Source organism: Anolis sagrei, chromosome 4 (genome assembly GCF_037176765.1).
Source record: "Anolis sagrei isolate rAnoSag1 chromosome 4, rAnoSag1.mat, whole genome shotgun sequence".
In the NCBI taxonomy this organism is placed as follows: domain Eukaryota; kingdom Metazoa; phylum Chordata; class Lepidosauria; order Squamata; family Dactyloidae; genus Anolis; species Anolis sagrei.
The window spans coordinates 89256445-89280777 of NC_090024.1; the positions used below are offsets into that span (position 1 = coordinate 89256445).

At 40.2% G+C, this 24333-nt stretch overlaps 1 protein-coding gene across 1 annotated transcript; it reads right to left on the reverse strand.

Moving 5' to 3' along the window:
* Nucleotides 1-4599: 4599 nt before the first annotated feature.
* Nucleotides 4600-10889, reverse strand: LOC132774534 (serpin B12-like). Its single transcript, XM_060774724.2, has 9 exons — nt 10782-10889; nt 10376-10560; nt 9282-9380; nt 8064-8849; nt 7743-7889; nt 7248-7365; nt 6885-7036; nt 6168-6335; nt 4600-5999 (listed from the first exon to the last, which is right to left on the reverse strand). The coding sequence occupies exons 2-9, from the start codon at nt 10541-10543 to the stop codon at nt 5607-5609; spliced, it is 2031 nt and encodes a 676-aa protein (XP_060630707.2). The 5' UTR covers nt 10544-10560; nt 10782-10889; the 3' UTR covers nt 4600-5606.
* Between the last annotated feature and the right edge of the window lie 13444 nt (nt 10890-24333).

Consider the following 24333-nt stretch of genomic DNA (forward strand, 5'->3'; position numbering starts at 1 on the left):
AGAAGTGTTGAAAAAGAAAATATGCAAATCAGTGCCTCAAATTTAGAATATGCTATCATCTTGCCATGAGTAAAGCAACAGGGCAGTGGTTGTGTAATTCTTGAGATCCAAGAACACGGCAAGGAGAGAACAAAAGGGGAAGAAGGTCCCAAAACATACCCGCACAATCGAATCATTAAAAAATTATTTCCAACTATTTTAGTCTGGTGAAAACAGTAGGCTTGTTTGATCAAAAAAAAATTGGTTCAAAACTCATTTCAGATGTAGGGGGCGCCAGTGGTTCGATTCTAAAGTCAATTCCTATTTTCACAGAAAAAAAAGTTCAAAACTTTTCGAACCTTCCGAGACTTTAATAGTTTGAAAGTGTTATTTCCTGTTTCATTGCATGGTCTCTACTTTGAAAGTACTTGGTTTACTCCAGGAGCGGGTTATAACTCGCTTCTGTGACTTTAAAACTGGCTGCCTTTAATGGCTTGAGGTAGAAGCAGAGCAAATCCATGCTTCAAGTGAGTTATAAGGGAGAAACATGAATTTGCTCTGCTTCTTCCTCAAGCCATGAAAGGCAGCCAGTTATAAGGGAGAAGCATGAATTTGCTGCCCTTCTTCCTCAAGCCATTAAAGACAGCCAGTTTTAAATCACAGAAGCAAGTTATAAGGGGGAAGCTGAATCATTGAATCATTTCCGACTCACTTCATGAGTCGTTAAAAAAATGGCAAAAAAACTTCGAAACGGCAAAGGACTTCCGGGTTTTCTCAAAAACTTCAAAATGGCTTCAAAAAGGAAATCTTTCCAACTTTATTCCGAATAATGAAAGTTCTGACTGGACCTAACCATGCCTAGAAAACAGGTCTCTGAGATGTCCCCCACTTCAGATAGTCTGGATAGACTTAGCAAAAGATGTTCGATGCTGAAATTACTACTGCTTAATGCCAGGTTGATGAATGGGCACACAATGTTGATCCAGGATTTGATCCTGGATGAACATGCTGACTTGGCCTCTATAATAACTTGGCCCAAAATACCTAACTGACCGCCTCTCAGCCTATGAGCCCACGAGGACTTTGAGATCTTCCGGGGAGGCCCTGCTCTCGATCCCGCCTGCCTCACAGGCACCACTGGTGGGGATGAGAGATAGGGCCTTCTCGGTGGTGGCTCCTCGGCTGTGGAACACCCTTCCCGTGGACATCAGGCTAGCCCCCTCCCTGCTAATATTCCGCAGGAAGTTAAAGACCTGGCTATTTAAGAAGGCATTTGATCAATAAGTGCAATGACTGGCAATTGACCATAGGAATGGAACAGCGGAATGAGATCGGATTGTGGCTTGACGATGAGACGATTCGGAATGTAGTAGTAATTTTGTAGTAATGTTGTTGTCTGATAAGATGCTTTTATGATTATGATGAATTGTACACTGTTTTGCACTATGCATTGTAGATTGCACTTGTTTTTCTTCATGTTGTACACCGCAATGAGTCGCCCTTGGGGCTGAGAATTGCGGTATATAACCGCAGTAAATAAATAAATAAATAAATAAATAAATAAATAAAATAATGGACACCTAGCTAGATGAACCTGTCAGGGTCAACTTATTCCAGCTTTGTCCATTTGCGTTCTCTATACAGCTGAAGGTAAGGTCCAAGGGACAGAGAGATGGAGTGCTTCAAAATGTATTACAGCAGTGGTTCTCAACCTGGGATCCCCAGATGTTTTTGGCCTTCAACTCCCAGAAATCCTAACAGCTGGTAAACTGGCTGGGATTTCTGGAAGTTGTAGGCCATTTTTGGGCTGCCACTTCGAGAAATCCCAGCCAGTTTACCAGCTGTTAGGATTTCTGGGAATTGAAGGCCAAAAACATCTGGGGATCCCAGGTTGAGAAACACTGTATGAAAGTGTCAGTGTAAAAGCACCCTCAATCACCTGTCTCAATACTTTTTCTGAACTTGAGTAGCCCAAGTGACTTACTTATGCATGCATTTATTCAAAGATAAATTATAGCAATCAGTGTATGCACAATTCAGTCATTCAAAGGCTTAAAGGCTCTTTTGCTTCCTAGTTCTAAGAATGTGCATGTGTAACAAAAGTAGCAGTGTGTAGAATTTTTAATTTATCTTTGAATAAATGCATGCATAAGTTAGTCACATAGTCAATGTGAGTCACCTCAAAGGAATTCCCAGAATTCGGAAGCCTTAAAGCCTTCGAGTGACTGAATAATTTGTAAACAGATTGTTTTAGGTCTTCCAGTGAAAAGAAGAAAAATAAGAAAATGGTTCAGTATTCTACCCTTCTGATACAACAATCTCAGATGAGTGCAAAAGCTGGCACCAGTTCTTTGGCATACTCATAATGGACAGGTACACGCAGGTTTGTAACTGGAGTTGAATTGCATTCGTTTTTCATATTTCCTATCCACAATAATGTAAAATTGTGTGCATCACCATTTACAGTACCATGATGAAATGCCTTCAAGATTTTATTGAAAAGGGATGCATTTCACAGACTTTGATATGTTATTTAGCTTAATTATTTGTGTTAATTCCCCAACTAGAGTAGGCCACATCAAATGAATGGAACTTTTGTGTCTTGAATTAACAAGTTCAAATTTAGGGTCAACTTTAAGTGAGGTATGAGGGATTTCGATTGTTAAAGGCAAAGTGTAATGAAATCGTCCCTTATCTACATCACTAAATTTCAGTATGTACAATTACTCATAACAACCATGGTACAATAAATATGGATTAAAATTGGTTTGTTATTCCACCTGGTTGACAGGATATCTGCCATGACACTTGTGATTGTTCAGAGCATCATTTGGTACAGATTCCAAGACCTCTTTTATTTCTCCTGTCCAGGAGAGAAATGTTGGGGGTCAAGGAACTGAGAGGAAGGACCTTAGCTGAGAGTAAGGACCTGATCATATCTGTCGCTGGAATTGCCACGCATTGTGGCAAATCTGACTTTGCCTAGCAGGGATGGGGTTAACCTGTCACTCCACACCTCGCATTGCCCAGCTTCCCCCCACCTCATCCCACGGGTGGAAGCATCCACTGCCCGGCTCCCCCCCCGTCCCCGTCCCATTGATCCCAATGTAACACAGGAAACTTCCTTTTTAATATTGCAATGAAGCCCCGCCGGAAGTAGCTGTACGTCATGAGATGGGAGCTGATGGGCTCCATCGCAAAACTAGAGGGGAACCGGCATTGCCACCAAAATTTATCCCATCTGATAAGGTTGTGAGATGCAAAGGAAGATCAAAAACAAAGACTCCCTGGGAATAAAAGGGAGACTTTCGGCTGAGCCTTTTCTTTTTCATCCTTCTCAGATGGGTGCTCATCTCCTGATCCTTCCATTATAATTCCAAATGAGAGTTTTATGGGCCAAATACTGAGAGAAACTTTTTCTCACATGTCTATGGTCATAAAGGGGGGCATTTGTGGAGGCAGGTGCAGCCAGGTTACTAGGTTGTCAGGTTGTCTTAAAAAAATGATCGGGACAGTGACTAAAGGGGAGCCCCTTTGGCAGCCATCCCTTCCAGCATCATAAAATCCTCTCTAGATGTCCAAACTCACATGCATGCACACTATCTAGTGTGTTTGTCTAGCTGACCTAGCCGGCAAGCACACAAGCAATGCCTCTAAATGGAAAGTGGAAATTCAGGGAGCTAGACATGGCAGAAGCATCACAGTGCCAAGGTGGATCCGGAGATATGGGCCGAGGCATCAGCCAAGAAAGATGAGACCACTGGAGATTTTTTTTTTGGCAGTGTTGTCATCCTAGGGATTACAAGGGGAAAGTCTTGTACTGTAGATCAGAGGTGAGGCAGCTACAAATTCATGAAGAACCAAATCCATGGGGGGGAGGGGGGAGCTCTCAAAAGTTTAGGGCTGATGGTGTTAAGATCCATGTATTTGTTTTCTAAATAATTTTGGGGCAAAGGACATTTTTGTGTATTCTCAGTAGAAAATTGAAGCATGGGGGTATTTTCCCTTCCTCTTGATCTCCTTTCTTTTTTCTTTTCATTTGCTTCCCAGTAATTGTCTATATATACTCCCTTATGTCTTCTCGTTCCCACTTTTCTTTTTTCTTGCTTTCCTTCTCCCAAATCCTGCCTCAACATTTCCTCCTACCCTTCACCCCTTTTCTCTTTCTCCCAGCCGCAACTACTATCCCCAGTTCTTCTCTTCCTTCTTCTCGTCTTCATCTTCTTGCATATATAAGAAGCCATAACATTCTTTGTAGATCTTGTGAGGTTTCTGAACAACATTACATAGTGCCCCAAACCAGAAAGCCCAAATCCAGATGGAGAAGATGATTGCCTGGAGCTGAGTGACATGCCTCATTTTGTCCATGTCCACCCCTGATTTGTAGTAATCAAGGACAAATGTAAAAGATAATAATTTAACATCTCACTCAGTCCAATACAGAAATGTTTTGGAGATATTTTTTTCTCCTTGGTAAGTCTTAATATTTTGATTGTCAGCAGTAGGTGAAGTTTCAGTTGTTTCAATGTTGTAAAGATGTTTATTATTCCAAAGATTTGGAAGAACCCAAACTCAACAAGACCCCCGCAATAATGAAAACTACAGATCCACATATTTAATCAATGCTTTGTTTATTAAGATATTGAGAAGTTACCATTCAAGTTGAGATGAGACATGCAGCAGGTTTTCACATATTGCAAAGGAAAGCATAGGGTAAAGCAAGGGAAAGCATATGAGAAACACAGAAAGAGTTTTACTTTTAAAGATTTACTCTTCAGTTTAAAGCTACACATGACATCCCATCTATGTTTAAGCAGGACATGTCCCATAGAAATGAGCTGTAAATTTAGGAAAATGAGGATAGAATGAGAACAGGTTTCTGACTTCAAGCATTAAAATATGGTAGAATCTCTAAGATGGTGTTTTGATTATTCAAACAAAATGCATTGTAAGACAAGAAGACTGTAAGTAGGAAGAAGAAAGGGACATTTACCTATCCCCAACTTCTATCTCTTTGATATATTGTTTTCCTTTGCCAGACTGAGTGCTGGTCCAGAGAATTGCCAACTTTATTTGGTCTTTTTGTACCAGACGTAAAGACATTTGAAGCCAGCATATTACATTAAAAGTGTACTATTTCATTGTAGGTTATTCAAGGCTACCTTATTCCCTCAAGAAACTGGCCCTTCTAACAACTCAATAGAACAAAGAAAGAAATGCTACACTGATGGAGGATACTGTACCTTTGGATATTATCTTTCATGAAGAGACAAAATCCATCCCACTCCACCTATATTTAAATATAATCAGCTACCCAGGGTTAAACAGGTAGCTGGGGCCATTTCCAAAGATCATGAAGAAGAATATCCTTTAAATATTTGAACAGATCTAAATGATCAAGGGAGCAAAGAGCAGACAGGCAGGGCATGATGCCTTCAATGCATCCTTGTCCCACTGTGAGAATTAGGCCCGCCACCAAGAAGAAAGTTTCTTTGCCTCAGCCTCTGCAACAACTGGCAGTCCAGAGAATGAAGCAAAGAAGAAGATGCAGAGGACTGCCATCTTCTATAAAGGGTCATCCAAATACATTTTCCATTTATTTCCTTACATGGATCACAACTGTTCCTTTATTCTGGTTTAGCAAATTTACCAAGAGCAATTAGACTCTGGGTGCAATTATGGTGGATATAATACAGGAAGGGATGGTTGGCCACAAACTCAAGGGCTTCCCGATGTTGACGCCTATCCCGGGGGCAACGTGGAGCCTCTGCTTCTTCACCACCCTCCTCATCAATCTCAAGGAATGTATCATGGACCAGTAGAGTAAGAGCAGCTCCTTCTGTGCATGTAGCTCGAGAGAAATCAGCCTTCTCGGGATCAGAGAGATCATGCAGACCCAGGTATTCATGGAGATAAAGGCTCTTCTCCAAACTGAACTTAGGGATGAAAACATCTACCTCCTCAGGCTTCAGGTGGCAGGACCAGTCAAGCAGATGCTCATGGGTAAGAGCTTCTTCCAGCTAGAGGAACAAACACACATTTGTGGTGAGACCATCATCACACAAAAGGGCTCCTACCAAGAAGTAATACTTTTGGATCAACATTGTCTGATTTGATGGCCAAAGATGGGATAAATCCATAAAGACTTTAGTCAGACAAATGGAAAGATGTTGGAAGAAGTGTCTCACCTGTTCAAGGGCTTCTTGGCTGCAGTCTAGTGGGAGCAGAATATACAAACTCAGTTCATGGTCTTTGTAGGGGAGCTCAAGCACTTGCACCTGAGTACTGCAAATTTCAAGGATGCCTGTGTTGTAAACACCCTTCCTGTTCATCAGCTGCACAGAGTAGCATTCTTTCTGGAAAAAAGATAGAAAGAAAACAGGTAAATGTAGGATGGAGGGAATCATTCTTCTGATTTCATTGTGTAAATGAATTATTTTGACTATAAATATGAAGTCATAGGTAATGATGCTGAGATTGATGAAACAAGCCCAACATCCAATTGCAACATCTGGAGCTAATGCTGATTATCAATCAACATTTGTTGAAATATTATTCCTTGAATAGGCCTACACCATTTGCTACCAGTTGACCTGAGGCCAAAATAACCTCTGTATCTCAAAAATGCAAACAAATTGCCAAATCTATCAACTACTTTTTGTGTTTTTGAAGCTTTCCTCCTCTATGAAAAAAGATACACAATAATGCAAGAAAGGCCTAAAATACTCAGAATAAGGAGCATTGTTCCCAAAGAGCACTCCAATGCTGCTAACTTCAACTGCATAAATGCCATCAATACAAAATTGAATATTTTGATTTGCAAAGTTATAGATGATATTGTTATCCTGCCTTGCATTGCAAAGTTGGGGGAAAGAAGCAATACTCATACACAAAATATAACTCACCACATCTGTACAGTGTGGGTAGAATGGAGCTTCTACTGTGAGTGCTTTGTCAAACTTCACTTGCCATTGTCCCTTGAAGTAGAGAGCATTCACCATCAGCAGCTGAAGAAGACAATCAAAGCTGTCCTTGGGGAGGAGACACTTGATTTTACCTTGCAAAGAAATGAACAATTATTGGTTTGCAAAAGTTTATTTAACCCAGAAGCAGATTGGAAAAGACAAGGGGAAAAAACTAGGAGTTTTCAGCCAATCTTGATGCATAATTAATTACTAGGTTTTTGAACAATCATGTCAGGACCAACAATTAGAAGGCTTCCTGCCAGAAGGTTTTTCAGGAAGAAACAGTGACTGGTGTGTGCATACCATGTGTCTGGACCTCAACCCAAAGGTTTATGATTCTCCTCACTTCCTCGGGGGCATCGTGGATGTCTGCTCCCTCCACATGTGACCAATACAGCTTCAAAGCACAATAAATGAATTTCTGAACAGAAAGAGAAAAAGTGATCCAGGTATCAGTATATTTAACATCAAAAATGAATTTCAGTGATCAAATTGCCTCTCTAACTTCAGTAGTATACAGCCTATAGCTCTCAACGATCTTGCAGAGCTGAAAAGTTTTTGTCCTCTACAGGCCAAGAAAGATAAAGCCTCTCTGAGCATGGAATTTCAGAATGCAAATGTAACTACTGAAAAATATTTGTTGTTTGTTAACTATCCTAAATTCATACTACACTTCTGTAAAGTCTCAGAAAACTGGATTTGCTGGTAAAACACTGTAAAACAAGTATCAGTATAACAAGAGTTCCATGCAGAACCTGTGCCATGGGCCTCTTCTGTCGCTGAAAATCAGAGTGTTACCTGAATAAAGGCGATGGCATGGTCTCCATAGAGCTTGTTGGCAAAACTCAGAGTATAGTTGGTGCTGGGTGCATTCAGGGTTGCAAGGATTTTGCTGAATGCAGTGTGGATTCCGTCAGGTGAATCACACTCATAATCTGGAACATCCTGATAATGAGAAAGGTAAGTTAAGTTCAACAAGCCTTTGTAGGTAGGGCCTAAAATATGTGTTGTTCTTCCTTTCTCTATAGCCAGCTGCTAAACAGATGTTCTGCCACATTACATTATATATTTATCAAGACACTAAAAAAAGATAAGTGAACACTTATCCTTACAACTTACTCTTTCAGGACAATCTGGGTCTTCATGGCAGACTGGCTCAGGACGGGTTCTAGGCCTATCACAGGTTGGTTCAGGGCGACATGGTTCTTGATGTTGTCTTGGCCTGGCACAGGTTGGTTCAGGGCGAGATGGTTCTTGATGTTGTCTTGGCCTGGCACAGGTTGGTTCAGGGCGAGATGGTTCTTGATGTTGTCTTGGCCTGGCACAGGTTGGTTCAGGACGCGATGGTTCTTGGTGTTGTCTTGGCCTGGCACAGGTTGGTTCAGGACGCGATGGTTCTTGGTGTTGTCTTGGTCTGGGACAGGTTGGTTCAGGGCGAGATGGTTCTTGATGTTGTCTTGGCCTGGAGCAGGTTGGTTCAGGACGAGATGGTTCTTGATGTTGTCTTGACCTGGGACAAGTTGGTTCAGGACGAGATGGTTCTTGATGTTGTCTTGGTCTGGGGCAAGTTGGTTCAGGGCGAGATGGCTCTTGATGCTGTCTCGGCCTGGGACAGGTTGGTTCAGGACGACATGGTTCTTGATGTTGTCTTGGCCTGGGGCAGGTTGGTTCAGGGCGAGATGGTTCTTGATGTTGTCTTGGCCTGGGGCAGGTTGGTTCAGGGCGAGATGGTTCTTGATGTTGTCTTGGCCTGGGGCAGGTTGGTTCAGGACGAGATGGTTCTTGATGTTGTCTTGGTCTTGGACATGTTGGTTCAGGACGAGATGGTTCTTGATGTTGTCTTGGTCTTGGGCATGTTGGTTCAGGACGTCTTGGGTTTTGGCAAGTTTCATCTTTTTCTTGTACCTGCAATGAAATTATAAAATTTCTGCTCTGAACAGTTCATCCTTGTACAGTGCATTCTAGTTACCCTCAGCCCTCAAATTGATTCTCTTTCAAGTCACACTGAAGTTCCCAAATATATGGGATATATAACGTGAAATATATATAATGTGAAATCGAGATGAGCACCACCCTCCAGAGTTGGACACGACTAGACTTAATGTCAGGGGAAATCTTTACTACAATTGAAAAAAGGATTGTCAATTTCATATTTTGATATTTCATTGGGGATGTCTATGTTTTGAAAAAGTATATTTTCACTTTTTACGTTTAAAAAAATCATAGTCACTTTTCTATCTTCAGATGTGTGTTTCTACCTAAATATCAAACAGTGTGATGTTGAGATTACTGTACATAAAGGACCCCAGTAATTTCTTTGAGCTTTGTTTGATATACCTTGAACATGGTTGCTGATCGTCCAAAGCTTCTGATTGCTCCCAGGTATCTTCTGTTTAGGGAGCTGACACATTCATTAACTTCATCCCAATGCAAGACCTTGAGTGAAATTGTGAAATCATTTCAGATATTTTGATCAAATACGAACAATATTTAACTTTGTGTGTATTTTGGGTAGATTCCTATTTGCTATCAGTTACAAAGTGGAGATCCTCATGTTTCACAAGCTTATGGACAATTTCACACACCCATGACATAATATCTAAATTATGCCAAATTGATGATCCACATTACTGTTGGATTGTTCAGGCAAGGAAAATATCTACCTTGTGATAACAGAAATATGCCTCTTTGTGACAGAAGTGGGTATAGAAATGTTTTCTGTACCCATGTATTATGTATTGCATATGAGATGTAAGTCTGTACACAAGCTGGGCATCATATACAGAATTTCTTCTGAATAAATATATTCTAGGGCATAATTTTAGGACATTAATAGTGAAAAACACCACAGAACAGGCAAGAACATTAATAGATTGAGAAAGAGAGGAGTCAAATATGCTTTTCAGTAAAAATTGACATATATTTTCATTAACAGCAATGAAAGCAACAGTCCTTGCTAAACTGTTGCAAAGCACAACAAGCTACTATAGACACATATGATGCAATTAATATATCTTGGGGAATATTTCAGATATTTATATCCTGCCCTTCTCACCCCCAGGACGGGGGGGGGGCGCTCAGGGGGGCTCACAACCGGCAACTATTAGATGCCAAACAAATAGTAGCAATAAAATCACAATTAAAACATTAGTTAAATACAAGAAATTATAAACATTAATTTAAAAATTAAACAAATCCAAATCCAGACTTGGAATACCACATGGAAACAAGGATTTGTGTGTAAATTGTATAGGCATACTTAAACAAAGTAGGACTCCAAACCAGAGTCTGATAGGGCATATTTGATTTGGTCTAAGATGAACAATCACCCCAAAAAGAGTATAATAATTAAGCAAAGAGCAGATATGGCAAACCTGTATGTCAATCAAGACAGTCTGAAGGTTCTGTCCTTTCTACTTGGTAATGCCTACCTTCTCAATCTCAGCTGCCTGTTCACATCCAGATGCATAGGCAAGCAGACCAAGAGCAGAGGTAGCATTCACGGGGGCAAACAGAAGGTTCTCACATGGATGCTCCTCCCTCAGTCTATGGTAAGTGTCGATGGCAAATTTGGCATTGGCTTCAGGCAGAGTGGTCATGGTGATGTTCAAAAGGCCTAAGGGAAAAACAAAAGATCCAATACTGTACAGTCTGTCAGAATATTACTTCACTCCTACTTTTATAACCCATCTTATTGAGATGAAACACTTTGCTGATCAGGAACACAGAGCTATAATCTAACCAACTCCAAAAGCTGCACTTTCTAAGGACCTATGGCATTCCATTTGATATCATTAAACACAAGGGCACCTAAAGGTTTCAAGGAAAACTCCTCACCTGGATTTCAATAGAGATGATCAGAGTCTGCTAGCTGAGTGAGATGCTCTCCTGAAGTGAGGTTGCTGGTATTTATACTAAGCTTCATACACTCCCATGGCCATTAAAGATGCTTGTGTTTCCAAATCTGCAACAGTTTGATTAAATATAATTTACATAATGAAATTGCTGCAATGCATAAACTGGACATTTATAATCATCCAATGTAATTATCATAGGATATTACTCATACAACTCTTGTGACCTTGTATAATTGTATACTTTATGCTGCAGGTTTCATAACCAAGCAGTGGCAAGGTATTTGAAACACTGCACATATTTTAATAGGTTTTTCTATGTTCTTTAAAGTTAAGGGATAGATAGAAAGATAAGTGATGAATGGATGGATAGATAGATAGATAGATAGATAGATGGATGGATAGATCCCCTATTCCTGCAGTACTTCCTTTTCCTTGTTATTAGTTTTGGAAGATCAGAGTCCACTCTGCAAGGATGGCCACATTTTCACACTTCAAGTATCAGGCACAAACCCCAAAGGTTTGTAGGGGGTTAAAGCTCTATGAGCCCACACTCTCAGGTCAAGCCCCCTATGGTCAGCCTTCCTTGTCCAGAGATTCAATAATCTGTAGTTTGAAAATACCCCCCCCCCCCCACACACACACACACGTACACACACATACCCAAATAAAAATGCCATTTTACTACAGCATTGTATATAACAGGACTTGGGAATCTATGGAAGTTGGTATCCACAGGGGATCCTGGAAAAATCTCTAGCAGATACCTAGTCTTCACTGTACTTTTGAAACGCCACTCCCACTACTAATAATAACATGAACAGCTTCTTGTTTACTACTTTATTCTGAGGACCAAATTAGTAGACATATCTGGCTAAGAAATAAGTTCTGCTGGAGTGGTTTCTACATCTCATCAGTGAGGGCAAAACATTATCAAGGTCATAGGAGGGGGGCTTGTCAGCTATGGTGCCAAGTTCTGAGATGCCTTCCTTCTGAAGGTCTGATTGGTTTCCCCGTGGCTTCTTTTTTGGCCAGATAAAACCGTGACTATTTACTGAATGCATATGCATAAATTTTTAACCATTTTAAGCCTTTTCAGTCTGTTTTAACTTGTTTACGTGTTCAGTACATTTTAGTCTATTTAAATTATTTGTATTATTTTAAGTTATTTTAAAATAATAATAATAATAATAATAATAATAATAATAATAATATCACACAGTCCTAGATGCTTGGGAAGTGTTCGACTTGTGATTTTTTGATACGAAATCCAGCATATAGATTTTGTTTGCTTTGACATACTGTGGTTTTGTGTCATCATCATAATAATAATAATAATAATAATAATAATAATAATAATAGCAGCTTAGGTACCCAGCGATGCCCAGGTTAGGTTTTTTGTAATGCTATTTATAAGAAACAATCATTGTTTGCTTTTGTTTTTATGAATGCATTTTTAGAAAATGCATAAGGATGTGAGTGAACTACAACTACTCACATTGTGGGTCAACTCCTCCTAAATCCCACCAGCATTCGAAGTTGGTTAATTTAACACCCAATAAGTGAAGGGCTTAAATTGCTGAAGTTTTCCCTGGTGTTGATACTTTAGTCTGATATTTTAATCTGATTCGTAGCTTGGATGTACAAACTGGTTTGTATACTACAGATTTAACTTTTAACTTTTAATTCTTTGCTGTGTTTACTGTTTGTTTCATTTTGCTTTGATGCATTTTATGTTAAATTCCATTAGTTGTTTTTACTTTTATTTCTTTTGGTGCACATTGTATTGGTGTAGGTTAATTGTTGTATATTTTATGTTGTTCTTGTTGCATTGTTGTTGCCTTGTAAGCCGCCTCAAGTTCCTTCGGGGAGATAGGGTGGGATATAAATAAAGTTATTATTATTATTATTATTATTATTATTATTATTATCTGACACAAAAACAAAGTATGTCACAGCAAACGAGATATATATGCAGGATTTCGTATCACAAAATCACAAATAGAACACTTCCCAAGCGTCTAGGACTGTGTATTATTATTATTATTATTATTATTATTATTATTATTATTATTGGTTATGTTGAGTATGTGTGCCGAGTTTGACAGATCCATTGTCAGTTGGGTTCATAGTGCTCTCTGATTGTGGATGAGCTACAACGCCCAGTCTTCAAGGTCAATCTCCTCCAATCCCCATCAGTATTCAAAGTTGGCCATGTTGGGTACTTGCACTAAGTGTGATCCAGATCCATTGTCTCTTGGGTTTACAATGCTCTCTGGATGTGGATAAACAATAACTCCCAACCTTCAAGGTCAGTCCCTCCAATCTCCATCAGTATTCAACGTTGTGTATGTTGGGTATGTTCGCCAAGTGTGATCCAGATCTGTTGTCATTTTACTTTACAGTGCTCTCTGGATGTGTGTAAACTATAACTCCCAACTTCCAAAGTCAATCCCCTCCAAACTCCACCAGCATTTAGATTTGGTCATGCGGATAATGTGTACCAAGTTTGGTCCAGGTCCATCACTAGTTACATTCAGAATGATCTCTGGCTGTGGGTGAACTATAACTCTTAACTGCCAAGGTCAATTCCCTCAAAACTCTATTAGTATTAAAAGTTGGTCATGTTGGGTATGTGTGCCAAATTTGGTCCAGATCTGTTGTTGGAGTTACAGGGCTGTCTGGATATGGGGTGAACTATAAAGCAAGGGTCTATCCCCCAAACCCCTTCAATATTTTCTGTTGGTCATGAAGGGTCTGTATGCTATGTTTCATCCAGCTCCGTTGTTTGTGGGGATCACAGTGCTCTCCAGAAGTATTGGAAATCTCCTACAAGCACACATACAGACATATTTTCACTTTTATTATATGGATAGATAATTAAAATAATGTAAATATATATTATTCTTATTCATTTTTATTCAGAAATAAAGGTGGAAAGGACTAGAAAGAACAAAACAATATAAAAAAGATATTTTTATAATATATAAAACTAAAACGATTACATTTAACACAACTAAGTCTAAAACAATCACCCTAACCTAAAACACACTTACACTAATATACACATATTAGACATAGCTCTATTGAATGTATTCTATGAAGCTCCCATTCATAGTCTGTTGATTTAATTCATAAATCCAATAGTTAAAATATGCTCCGACTGTAGCTGTAAAAATAAGTGTTAAATAAGTCCCAATCTTTCTTGAAGTTGACCAAGAATTTCTCCTTAATCAGCATTGTCAGTTTCTCCATCTCCACTTGTTGACAAATCTTTGACAAATGTTGACAGTCACTCTTCTTGCATTTGGACGATTGATTTCTACCATCTCTGCTCATAAACGATTCTTGCTGCGGATATGTTGTCATAATTACCCAGGTTTTATTTCAAGTCAATTGTTCAGCATTCCCAACAAATAAAACTAGTTTCATCATGATTTTGACCGTAACCATTTCTTTCAACATCGTATATATTTTAACCCAGTAGTTCTGGATGTTTTTTGCAAGATCAACATATATGATAAAATGACCCAACATTTCTCTCATATTTCCAACATCTAGTAGAACTGCCTTTATACCTACATTTAATATTTATATCTATATATTATATTTTCAGTGTATCATGGGCCTTGTATCATGTACCAACTCCTTTAGGGAAAAGGTTTGCAAGGCTAAAGCGCAAAACAAGCTCAGGTTTGCCAGGGACATTAAAAACAATAAAAATGGCTTCTTTGCTTACCTCATAGAAAAAGGAAAAACAAGGAGGCAATGGGGACTCTGTGAGGAGGAGAAGATGGGGTAATGCTGACAGGGGATAGGGAAAAGGCAAAACTACTTAATGACTTCTTTGCCTCAGCCTTCTCATAAAAAGAAAGTTGTCTTCAACCTTGGCAACATGGAGTGGATGAAGGATTAGGGGAAATCCAGCCCCAAATAGGGAAGCAAGTCTTCCAGGAATACCTGGCCGCTCTCTCAAATCAAATCAAATCAAATCATTTATTTCGGTCATTGATCAGCACAGGAAATAGAGTCACATTTTCATACAAACTTGGTATGTTTGGTAGATTAAAAATATAAATATAACTACTAAAGCACAATATGGGTGAGGGAGCAGAAGGGGAAACAGGATAAAAACATACAATGCCCATATCCATCACCAAACTGCAGATTCAGGGAAGAAGATTACTGGACACACGGTTGACTTTGGGACTAGTCATTCCCCGACGGATTTTGTATGCTGCTGCACAGAATTTTGCAACATTGTAGGTTGTAGCTGAATTAGTATCTGCAAGTAGCATGGAGCTATAAAATTGTCCTGAATGGCCTGGGTGCTTGTATATCAGAGGTAAAATAAGCCTGGCACGGATATCCCTGTAGAACGGGCACTGAAGGAGCACATGTTCTATTGTTTCTACATGACCGGAGTCACAGGGGCAGAGTCTCTCTGGAAAAGGGATCTTCCGGTAGCGGCCTTCGAGTACAGCTGATGGTAGAGCGTGGCATCGAGCCAGGGTGAAAGCCCTTCGATGAATGGGAACCTCTAAGTTTGTTAAATATGCCATAGGGGAGGCAAGATATCTGCTGTCTTCATTGATAAGGAAGGTTGGAACCGAGGCCAGATCTAGTTGGCGCTCTGTGTCTGTGATACGTTGTTTAATAAGTGCTTTAGCTTGATTGTAATCCATAGCTAATAGTAGACCTGGAGAAAATCCCAATGAGGAGATTTTGGATGCTACCGCCTGCTTCCATGTGGATTGGAAGTCATCCTCCATGGTTAGTGGGGCAAGGCCAAGGGGTGCACGGGACAGTCTGAGCCAGAGGTTGAGTATGGCCACCCACACCCTGGCCTCCACTCTCATAAATCCCGTCTCTAGTCGCAGGGTGGCATTAGAAATGCATTTAGGGACCTGCAAGGCCGATCTCAGAAACTTTGACTGAACCAGCTCTAATGGGGCAAAACTGGGGAAGGGGCCCAGCTGAGCACCATACAAGAGTTGGGCTTGGCTTCAAACAGCTTGAGCGCTGCCGGTGTGAAGTGGCCCCCTCTTGACTTAAGATATTTAAGAATGGCAATTGAGCTCCCCTGCCGCTCTCTCAAGTCCCCAGGGCCAGATGAGCTACACCCAAGAGTATTGAAGGAACTAGAGGAAGCAATAACAAAATGACTGGCAATCATCTTTGAGAGTTCTTGGAGAACGGGACAAGTTCCAGCAGATTGGAGTAGAGCAAATGTGGTCCCTATCTTCCAGAAGGGAAAAAAAGAAGACCCAAACAATTACTGTCTGGTCAGCTTCACATCAATATCAGCCAAGATTCTGGAAAAGATCATTAAGAAAGTGGTTTGCGAACACTTAGAAACAAATGCGGGCATCGCTAATAGTCAACACGGATTTATCAAAAACAAGTTATGCCAGACAAATCTGTTCTCTTTTTTTGTTAAAAATATAAGCTGGGTAGATGCAGGGAATGCAGTGGATGTAGCTTATCTTGATTTCAGTAAGACCTTAGACAAGGTCCCCCATGACCTTCTCACAAACGAACTAGTCAAATATGGGCTAAGCTAAACTATGCTTAGCTGGATCTGTAATTGGTTCAGCGAACGAACCCAAAGGGTGCTCACCAATGCTTCCTCTTCATCCTGGGAAGAAGTGATGAGTGGAATGTCGTAGGTTTCCATCCTGGGCCTGTTCAACATCTTTATTTATGACTTAGATGAAGAATTAGACGACATGATTATCAAGTTTGCAGACGACACCAAATTGGGAGGGATAACCAATACCCCAGAAGACAAGAGCAGAATTCAAAATGATCTCAACAGATTAGAGATGGGCAAAAACTAACAAAATGAAGTTGAACAGTGACAAATGCAAGATACTCCACTTAGGCAGAAAAAAATGAAATGCAAAGATACAGAATGGGGGACGCGTGGCTCGAGAGCAGTACATGTGAAAAAGACCTTGGAGTCCTCATGGACAGCAAGACAAACGTGACCCGACAATGTCATGCTGTGGTAAAAAAGCCAATGGGATTTTGGCCTGATTAAATAGGAGTATAGTCTCTATTCTGCTTTGGTCAGACCACACCTGGAATACTATGTCCAATTCTGGACATTGCAATTGAAGGAAGGTGTTGACAAGGTGGAATGTTTCCAGAGGAGGGTGACTAAAATGATCAAGGGTCTGGAGAACAAACCCTATGAGGAGTGGCTTAAAGAGCTGGGCATGTTTAGCCTGAAGAAAAGAAGGCTGAGAGGAGACCTGATGGCCATGTATAAATATGTGAGGGCAAGTCATAGGGAGAAGGGAGCAAACTTGTTTTCTACTGCCCTGTAGACTAAGACATGAAACAATGGCTTCAAGCTACAGGAAAGGAGATTCCACCTGAACATTAATTAGAACTTCCTGACTGTGAGAGCTGTTTAGCAGTGGAACTCTCTGCCCGGAGTGTGGTGGAGGCTCCTCCTTTGGAGGCTTTTAATCAGAGGCTGGATGGCCATCTGTCATGGGTGCTTTGAATGCAATTTTCCTGCTTCTTGGCAGGGGGTTGGACTGGATAGTCCACAAAGTCTTTTCCAACTCAATTATTCTACCCCAAGAAGCAATCTGCATGGAAAATCTAATCAAAGGGTGTGACAGTTTCAGACATATCCTGTAGTCTGGTGATTGTGGTGGTGGTAGTTGTGGTTGATTATGATGATTATTATAATTATGTTGCTGTTCTGTTGTTGTTGTTGTTGTTGTTATTTGCATTCAAATCATTTCTATCCTATGATGATCTTAAGATAACTCTATCACAGGGTAATCTTGGTAAATCAATATTCCACTGTGTTCCAAGATCTCATTTTTTGTAGTTTAGTTAGAAATGTTTAAACTGTGACATGAGATAATTCCTCATTCGTTTCATATGACCAGTGGCTGCTGCTGTTACAGACTCCGCTGTTCTTGGGACCCAGATGGCAACCACCACTCTCACAGTGACATAAATGCACAGATTTCATATGCATATGCATTGGGTGCTGATTCAAAGGAAAGCACAGCAGTAATTTGGAAATGGGTGGACAACATTCTTCCTGGGGCTAGGAGTCATATTTTAAAGAATTGATAACATGAAGGCTCCCTTGTTCATGGCTCACCAGTCAAGTTCAGAATCTCCTTGTTACAGGTAGGAAATGTCAATTTCTAGAATTTAGAGTGCAATACAGAAAAAAGTAATCAAAGTTAACTTGAAACCTTTTCATTAAAATCTTTCAAGTTCGGCAGTACATAACTTCTTTCTCTATTCCTCAATTCATGCTGATGAGGTTCGGAAGAGGCCAGCAGAGGCACAGTAATATCAAATATTTTAAACTATCACAATATGTGTTCCCAGGACCCCTTTTGAAATACTTCTTTTGACTTCCTTCCCACTTCTTGATCACACTAGTGTAAATGTAAAATTGTACTGGTTGATGTTTCCACAGTTTATTATATCTTAAAATTCTTCTTTGTATCTTAAAGCTAGGGAGATAGAGGCACCAGAATGATGACAGACTATCCTCATTACAAATGCTAGATGAAGGAAATCATCATGGTATCTGGGACTTGCTGACCTGAGAACATGGTAAGAAAAAAATTGCCTTGGACAGACTCTCAGGTAAAATATTCAGCTATGCAACAGTATGGGCACTTCCACACAGGACTTTATCCCAGGTGCAATTGGGTTTCTTAAATGCGATTGTGCACAGGTTAAAGTCCATGCACCTCCCCCCAACATCCATGCTTTCATCGGGAGGAGGTGTTCAGATGCCCTGCCAGACTTTCCAGCAGGGCACTCGGACACAAAACAAACCCCTCCCCTCCCAAGAAAAGCCTTTAAAAAAGAAAATAACTTAATCGGTCATCATTCCCTCTTCTCCAGAGTTCTCCTGGTGCGTAGAAATGATGCACCAGAAGAAGAGCGGCCAGGAGCGATTTTCCCCCTTCTCCTGGCACATCATTTCTATACACCAGGACAGCTCCAAAGAAGATGTAATGGCAGCCAGGCAAGTTATTTTTAAGGGCTTTTCTGGGGGTTTGGGGAGGGGGTGGGGGCTCTCTTGGGTTTGTTGAGCTCCAGGAGCTCAACAAACCCGAGACAGCTATGTGGATGGGCACCAGAAGTTGCGCAATGTGATCCCCGGACCCAATCCACACACCGTACACAGCTGGAGACCTGGGTCTTCTGAAAGACCCAGGTCTTTCCAAGCTGCCAAATTACTTCATCACAAAACAGGATTTTCCTGCTTTGTTCCGAAGGAATGGAAAATGCGGGAGGGTGCACACTTATGACAAGCCAAAATAGTAAAAGTTCTTCAGATCTTGTTCTACTGCAAATACTATAATCTCTGAACTGAAACTGATGGGGGTCAAAACTTAACAACATCTTAAAAGCCACAGGTTCCACACTCCAGTATACAAAGTGTAAACAATTGCCTGGAAGTACACAATATTCAAAGTTTGAGATTTATTCTACAAAAGGGCATATATGACATTGTTGTGCAGAAAATTGTATTTTCTATTCAGAAAACAGTTTTCTATGCAGGAACCTTGATTCAAAAATACCACTTCAAGGGGAAGGGAATCATGTGCCTTTTTTCATGCAGAGCAAGCCTTAAATTGTGATATTCTCTCTGTCGGGATTCCCCTTGTCATGAGTTTGCTATCACCTCCGAAACCCATTTTACCTATTATTTAAATATTTTCAAATATTCTTTTCATTCATACCTGGAAGTATGTGTCACTTGATGCAAGAGTAGATGTATATGAACAGACATGCATAAATATACAGTATGATTTTTTTTAATGTCCAAATCACATGGTTGTTTTTTTCAGAAAATCGGTGCTTAAGCAGGATCATACTTCTAGAAGAGTATCATTTTCCTCCTTTCTCCCCAATTTCCAGGAATGATTGACAGGTATGTCAACTCACAAAAATGAACAGGGCCTGCTTGTTGACTTTCCCTGGTATATTTGATACACAGATATAAAGGAACTACAGATTTTTTAAAAATTCTTGTCAGGGTTGTCTTTTCACAGTTTTAAACATACATTCAATCAGGAACCAAAAAGAAACAAATAGTGTGACATGTACAAATTGTGCTTACAATGTTGCTTAACAGTTGGTGACAAGCTGATTTTAACAACAATATAAGTATTAATGTGCAAGCTGTCAAGAACTACTGAATAATAGTCCCCCTTTTGTTAATGAGCTCGTGGACCTTTTGTATACGTGATAATTGCAACAGGATATATACAAGTCAGTTCCCATTTCACAAGACTTTATACAACACATGAAGATGAGTAGTTTTATAGGAAAACATTTCTGCTCAGACAATCTGGAGACATCTAGGTAAGCACTTTTGCAGCATCAAGAAGAGAAAGCATCAGCAGAAAATGGCCCAGATAGGAAATGGAGTAAGATATCACTTCATAAATGTGCTGTGCTGATGAAAGAAATAACAAATCTCAAAGACATATATAAATGTGATTTGCTGGCAGGAACCCAAAGCACAGATCTCAGGAGTAGTGAACTTGACAAGTGGTATGATTACATCATTTTAGGCATGGTATTTGATGTCTTATGTGGACTTTCCATCCCATTTTTGACCTTTTTAAAAATGTATTTTCAAGTAGTCTTTTTATCTCTGCCCAGGAGTAAGTACTATTGTACACAGAGAGTAAGCCCTTCATGAATCATAGCACTTCTACCTATGAGTTTTATTAATACTATCCACTTTTACCATTTTATCATTTGTTTTATTATGATTTATATTTTTATTTCACTGTTATTACTAAGCATTTTATTTGATGTTATTGTCTTGTTTATATGTATTTTGCTCCATTGCATTCATTTGGGCTTGGCTTCATGTTAGCCACCCCAAGTCCCTTCGGGGAGATTTTTTTTTTTTGTCATGTCAGGAGCAACCGCTCCTGTTGTGAGAGAATTGGCCGTCTGAAGGGGCGTTGCCCAGGGGACGCCTGGATGATTTTTTGATGTTTTATCATCCTTGTGGGAGGCTTCTCTCATGTCCCCGCATGAGGAGCTGGAGCTAATAGAGGGAGCTCATCCGCCTCTCCCTGGATCCGAACCTGCCGGTCTTCAGTCCTGCCGGCACAGGGGTTTAACCCACTGCGCCACCGGGGGTTCCCGGTGAGATGGTGGCAGGGTATAAATAAAGATTATTATTATTATTATTATTATTATTATTATTATTATTATTTACCAACAGACACCCCCCTCAATGGATTGTCACCTTGTTGTCACCTTGTTGTGGTGAGGGGGTTTGCATGTTCCAGTGAACCAGTGGGTGTAGCCGTTGAAGTCGTGTGCTCCCAGGAGAGTTTCCTTGGGTGGCATGGCCACAGGGGAGGAACCAGACAATGCACAATATGAAGTCCTCAGTGTCTGAGCAGGTGGATAATAAGATGATACATGTTACAACAGCTGTGAAGGCGGAAGAATGCAGCAACAGACGAGAAGCCACCAGTCGTTGGGTTAATTCATGCCACTGGATGGGACCTTCATTCTGTGAAGACTGTGTATTGATTGACTGTACACTGACCTTGACACATAAATCAAATTCACACACAGACATCGTCCAAGAAAAATAAATCAGAACCAACAAAAGTTCCATGGCACTCAGTAAGTGGCAAAAGGGGCAGGGCTGTGAAATCTGGCAGCCCCTAGTCACAAACTGGCACATGGGTGGTGGATATAGATTCAGTTGCTCTACCTCAAGGTCCAAAACAGTTGAGTAATTCGGTAGCTGTATCTACGACTGAGCACTGAACAGCCCTTTTTATCATCCACTCTGCTCACCCCATACAGGAAGGGGACTAAAAACGGTGATCTAAACATAATCTGCCTCTCTTATCCCTGTTTGTTTTGTTCTGTTAGAAATGTAATACAATTGTATTGTCGAAGGCTTTCATGGCTGGAATCACTAGGTTCTTGTGGGTTTTTTCGGGCTATAGAGCCATGTTCTAGAGGCATTTCTCCTGACGTTTCGCCTGCATCTATGGCAAGCATCCTCAGAGGCATCCTCACTACCTCTGAGGATGCTTGCCATAGATGCAGGCGAAACGTCAGGAGAAATGCCTCTAGAACATGGCTCTATAGCCCGAAAAAAACCCACAAGAACCTTGTAATACAATTGTCTGGTTGCCCCTGACACAATAAATAAAAATCCCTGACTGGACTACAGCATCCAGAGGGGTCAACACCTTGTGGCCCAAAAAGAAGAATGAATTTTGGAACGTGGAAACTACGGACATTGTTGGACAACACAGAACATCCTGAATGCAGGACTGCTATGATTGCAAGGGAGCTGAGACACTTTAACACTGTTATAGCAATATTTCAAGAGACTCAGAGAGCAGGAGATATACAGCTGAAGGAAGAAAAGGAGGCAGCACCTTCTTTGCTATCAGAAAAAAAGAAACCTGGTAAAGCATCTGTCTGAAGAATCCATCAGCATGACTCTCAACCCTCTGAATTAATCTTGCCAAAAACTAGCAGGAAACCATCATAAGTCTCTGTGCACCAACACTAGATGCTCACAAAGACATCAAGGAATATTTTTACTGTCAACTGGATACCATCCTATTGGAGATACCTCAGGAGCACAAAATCATCCTCACAAGCACCTAAAACTGGGAAGTCCTGGCTCTCCAGCATTTTAGCTGTTACCAACAGCTAAAACAGCTAGAATTCGAAGAGGCATAAATGGAGGGTGAAATGGAGAAATGTGTCAAGAGGAAGGCGCATCAAGCCAACCCTTGTCGGGACCATCTTCCATCTGTAAATCAATGTCCTCCGTGCAAAAGAATATGCAGAATCAGATCAAGAATAGGCCTCTACAGTCACCTACGGATCCACTGTCAAGACCCTACACTTGGAAGGCAATCATACTCAGCCACGAGGAATCCCCTATGATGTTGATGACCATCAGATATGTATTGGTATGCAGTTTGGCTGTGATGTATTTTGAGTGCAAGTTGAACATCCCTTATCCAGAGTTCCTAAATCTGAAATGTTCCAAAATCTGAAATTTTCTATATGAATAGTTAAGACAATGACAACTTTGTCTTCTGATGGTTAAATTTACACACGTTTTATTTCATGCACAAAATATTAAAAATAAAATTACCTTCAGGCTATGTATGTAAGTTGTATATAACAGTATTTTCCATTTAGACTTAGATCTTGCTACCAAGATACCCCATTATGTATATGCAAATATCACATATTCCAAAAATATCCAAAATCTATATTGCTTCTAGTCCCAAACATTTCAGATGAGCTACCTAGTCCAGGATGTGTTGTGTTGAGCATTTCAGGGATGGACAAAGTAGGCTTTTTTGTGTGTCAGGAGCAACTTGAGAAACTGCAAGTCGCTTCTGGTGTGAGAGAATTGGCCATCTGCAAGGACATTGTCCAGGGAACACCCAGATGCTTTACCATCCTGTGGGAGGCTTCTCTAATGAGCTGACAGATGGGAGCTCACCCCACTCCCCGGATTTGAACCACCAACCTTTCGGTCAGCAGTCCTGCCAGCACAAGGGTTTAACCCATTGTGCCACTAGGGGCTCCTGACAAAGTAGGCTAAGGGGGCAATATTCACCCTTATAAGGCAAAAACTAGCAAATGTATCCCCTGTTCATTTGGTCAAAGTTCATTTTTGTAGGTTTATGTATAACATAATGCAGCCACATATGACAAATCTAAAATATATTTATTTATTGAGACAATTAACAAACATAACTAAAACAATTTAAAAAAATGTTTTGGCTTCTGCCTTTTTCACTTGCCAAAGATGAAACCAAGCAACATGAAGACTCTCCTAAATATATTTATCTCTCATCCTGCAGGATTATCCTTAAAACCAATGTTCACTTTTTATTTCTTTTCATAAAGAAACAGATTATTTTTAAAATATATATACCCTGACCACGGTTTCTGCTATAATGCAAGGGAGGCAAAATAATATATTTGAAAGTGTTCAATTCTACTGGCGTATCCAAATAATATAGTGTATAATTAAATCTGAACTGCATATCCACTCATTGCAGATGATTATTTAATGCCAGAGACCATATATGCATTCTCAAGGGATACTACTTGTTGTTAGTCATGACTACTTACATCCAGAAAGCTGAATCAGGGCCATATGGCTGGTTCAAGAAGTATTTATCTGTATCTGTTGTCCCATCAATGGTGAATCTTTTATTTATTTATTTTTTATTTTTTGCTTATAATAAGAAGCTCCATAGCAAATCTGGCATAGATATTTGGCTGGAATTAATCAGTCTAAATGCAGTAATTGCTCCAAACTACAGTAGATCAATTGAATCAAGAAACTGATATAACTGTCATGTTACCAAGGTAACATCTACAATATAAAATTAATGCAGTTAATTGCATTAATTAGGAATGTCCCACCCAAACCAGGAATATGCGTATGCATACCAGGATTGTGGCGCAGCTGGCTGAGTGTCAGCTGCATTAAGATCACTCTG